The sequence below is a fragment of the Stegastes partitus genome, unplaced genomic scaffold (genome assembly GCF_000690725.1).
Source record: "Stegastes partitus isolate 25-593 unplaced genomic scaffold, Stegastes_partitus-1.0.2 Scaffold469, whole genome shotgun sequence".
Classification (NCBI taxonomy): domain Eukaryota; kingdom Metazoa; phylum Chordata; class Actinopteri; family Pomacentridae; genus Stegastes; species Stegastes partitus.
In genome coordinates, this window is record NW_007578200.1 from 439,542 (window position 1) to 443,179 (window position 3,638).

The 3,638-nt window shown below is 44.9% G+C and overlaps 1 protein-coding gene across 1 annotated transcript in view; it reads left to right on the forward strand.

The window, feature by feature from the left end:
* Positions 1-1,537: 1,537 nt before the first annotated feature.
* Positions 1,538-3,638, forward strand: part of ccdc74b (coiled-coil domain containing 74B) — a 3,964-nt gene continuing 1,863 nt past the window's right edge. Inside the window, exons 1-3 of the mRNA XM_008286779.1 lie at positions 1,538-1,995; positions 2,803-2,850; positions 3,167-3,284. Coding sequence (XP_008285001.1) covers positions 1,701-1,995; positions 2,803-2,850; positions 3,167-3,284 — 461 coding nt within the window. The 5' untranslated portion in view covers positions 1,538-1,700. The remainder of the gene's footprint in view (positions 1,996-2,802; positions 2,851-3,166; positions 3,285-3,638) is intronic.

Below are 3,638 nucleotides of genomic sequence, written 5' to 3' on the forward strand. Positions count from 1 at the left end.
TGTTGTAAGGGTTTAGTTTGTTTTTTGTACTTCAACTAAAGCTGCTTCTTTGGAACTGAAACATTCAGGTTCCTTCTCACCAGTTGAAGCTGTTTAACTATTGTTCATGTTAGTTCCCATAACTCCTCCTGTGTATTGTACAAGGGAGGCTGACCGTTTACCTGAACTCACCACGTCTATTTAAAGTCCATCTCTTCCTGTGTATCAGGTTCATATTTAGAACTTTTGATTCATGAAAGTGTTCACTTCCTACCTTCAGATGGTTCAGATTTAACTCCACACCGCTGCTTCCTCTAGAATGCAATCATCTGTGTAGCGCCTACTTCTTTATCCTCTCACAGCAGCACCGGCTCACCAGTGACTCCACTCAAACGTCGCACTATGATTATTAATTATAAGTCGTGACTTTCATTCGTATGTTCCACCCAGGAACTGATTCTGTAGAGGAGCAGTGATACAAAAATCCTCACCCTCCAAGTTGACAGGATTTGGTTCTTCAGGTTTCTTACATATGAAACTCTAGAAGTTTGAATCTGAGTTCAGGAGACCTTCATGCAGGACGGTTTCAGCTGTGGCATTGACTGCTTGTTTATGTCTTCCAGCAGATAAAAAACACCTCATAGGATGAGAAAATAAGAGTCATTGTCATTGCTTATTGAGCATATTGAAATCTTCTCATGTATCCCAGCTTGTCAGGAAGTTAGGATGGCAGTGCAGGCTCAGCTACGCCATGGCACCACCGGACCAGAGAGCATTTAGGGACCTTGTTTAAGGGTCACCGTGGTGGTGCCGGGGCTTACAGCCTTAACTGCATTTGGCACTATTTAGTCTGTTTTTTTCTTATTTTTAAAATATTTACTCACATTCTATAACGGCTGTGGTTTACATGAATTTTAGTTTTGGTAAATAAACATATACAGCAGTGAATATTTTTTTTTGTTGTACTCAGCTCTGGACTTGTTTGCTTTAGTATTGTGCCTTTTTACCTTTAGGAAATGAAATGAAAAATTATTTATTTATCCCAGAAGGGAAATTCAATTTTATTTTCCTTTCCAAAAAAAAGGAAGTCATGCATTGTTTCATCTATTAGCTGACAAACAGGCAAAATATTAGGAACACATTTCAATATAATGCAGTCAAGTCGAATTATCATCTTTTTGACACTGGCAAGAAAAGCTGAAACTGGAGAAGCTTCACGAAAACAGATTTTATTTGGTTGCGTAAAATTTCACAGTTGTATTTATTGAAGCGGTTGTACTCAAATAAGTATTTTAGATGTCGTCAGACGCGCAGTTTATCTCAAATAATGCTGCCTTGACTTCAGCTCGGCAGAAGTCCCGCCCCCACCAAACTCCACCAATCACACGGCTAAGTTTAAATGTTTCACAGCTTCTGATTGGAGGACGATTCTGCCAGTCATCACCGAGGAGGCGGGCCTTACGTGGAAGGGCCCCAAAGCACGGAAGCCAGTTGTCATGGCAACGTTGTGTGCAAGTCGCCGCGCATGTCAAGTAAGAGCAAAAGTTAGTGAGTGTTGAGCTGTTTACAGGTAGCTTAGTTTAGCTAACTAGTAGTTTGTTGTTGTTGGTTAGCCCGTTTACACTCGGTTATGATGGGAAGAGACACTCAGCTAGCTAACGGTGCTACTTTGGTGCTAAGCTAGTCGTCCAGAAGGTTCGTTCGCTGAGTGACCCGGAGAGATGTCCAGTCGCAACCTGCCCCCGGTGCGCCATTTGCCCCACTGGACCCGAGTCGGCCGCCTCGAGAAGCCCTGTTCCCCGCGACGTGTACCGGCGAACCGGCTGCAGCCGCTGCCTGCTGTCCCGCCGGCGGACAGAGGAGCGGGGCCGGCGGCCGCGGAGCAGCCCCGTCCCCGCGGCATGGACCCCCGCGTCGAGTCGCTGCAGAGGAACATCCAGTTCCTGCAGCAGCAGCACCGGGACACTCTGGAGAAGCTGCACGCAGAAGTAGAGTACCTGAGACGGGAGAACAAAGGTGAGGAGGCCGGTGTGCGGTGGAGCAGTGGTAGAGAACGAGCTGGTGAAGGGTTCACAGAGAGTTTAAGGCTGTTTGCAGGAGTTAGTCTGAATGTGTGGTCTAATAGTTTGGATAATTGTGATTAATTTGTTATAAAAAAAAATGATGCTTTATGATGCTGATCATAAATAAATAAGTAGGTAAACTTTAATTGTTGGATGTCCCACTAAAAAGTTTTTGAGTTTATGAAAAATAAGATAAGAATACACTATTTAAACTTCTAAAATAAGGGGAAAAAAGCCAAAGAATAAAGTTAAATTGAAGATAATGTTCAGATTTGGCCTCTCTGAGACTTCTTCCTAGAAAATGGATGGAAGACAGAGCACCTCATTAATCCCAGTGGGAGTCACAGGAGATGAGGGATTCATCAAGGAATCGGTGAACTTCATGGCCCAGAAGGGCAAACAATTAATCCACAGAATTCATATCATTATTTTCCATTTACGGGGGGCGACCTCACTGACTCTGCGTGTAATGAATTCACGTTAATGACAAAGACCTGACTGTCTCCTGACGAGCCGCTGACAGCCGGGACATTCAATCTGGGTACGGTGGTCGCATAGCAACTCCGGGGTTTGGATGGTTCCTCAGTGGGAGGTGGACGGAGATCCGGTGTCGCTCCGTATAACCACCACCACCACCCACCACGACGCTCTGCACTCGTCTGTCTCTGAGCAGTCAGGTCGCTGTCGACACGTGGCCCGGTCGCTGGGACTCGGGCCTCCCCTCGATGTGCTAAAGTTTCTCTTGTTATGGATGTTGCAGAGCTGCAGTACAAGCTTATAATGGAGCTTCCCAGGTCCAGCAGAAAAGGTAAGATGGAACTTATTGTTGTTTACGTTGTACCCAGGCAAACAGACTGACCTGGATAAAAGCATCTCTCATGTTAAGACTAATTACTTATTGTGATGTTTAAATGTGAGATGTGGAGAAATTCCAGTGAGATGTAAGATGAGAATCTGAGCTTTTGGACAAACTAATAAATTATAAAACCTTGATTACACCTAATCACGACAATCCACAAACCCATGACTACCAGCAGGCAAAATTGCTGTTTTTCATTTCAGCTGAATCTCATTTGACGAATTACAAATTTAACGACCCTCGTCTTTGGTCCTCTCTCTTCCAGGACTGACACACAGCCGGCGAGACCCTCGGCCGCCCACCCAGGGCAGGGAGGCCCCGTCTGGACTCTACCTGGAGGAGCCGCTGCAGGACACGAGACCCTTACAGGACCAGGCTCCCAGGTTCATTTACTGCCAGCTGCAGCCCATACTGACTTAGTGACTCTCCTACATCAATAATGATAGTTTAGGAAGGAGTTCTGGCTTTTACAGAAGATGAAAATCCTGTAATGTCGCCATTAAGAGCAGGAAAGCAGCTGTTCAGCATGTACTGGGATTTTACTAAATTTACTAAAAATGAGATGTAAAAATAACACTAATAAAATCATTAATCACACTGAGGAGACGAACACAGTGATCTCTACGTGTTCTGGTACCAAAGGAACGCTGTGGAAAAAAGAAAAAGACTGTAAAACACCAGCAGTGTGTGTCCACAGTCCAGATTCGTAGCTATCGTGATTTCTGGCGTCTCTTCTT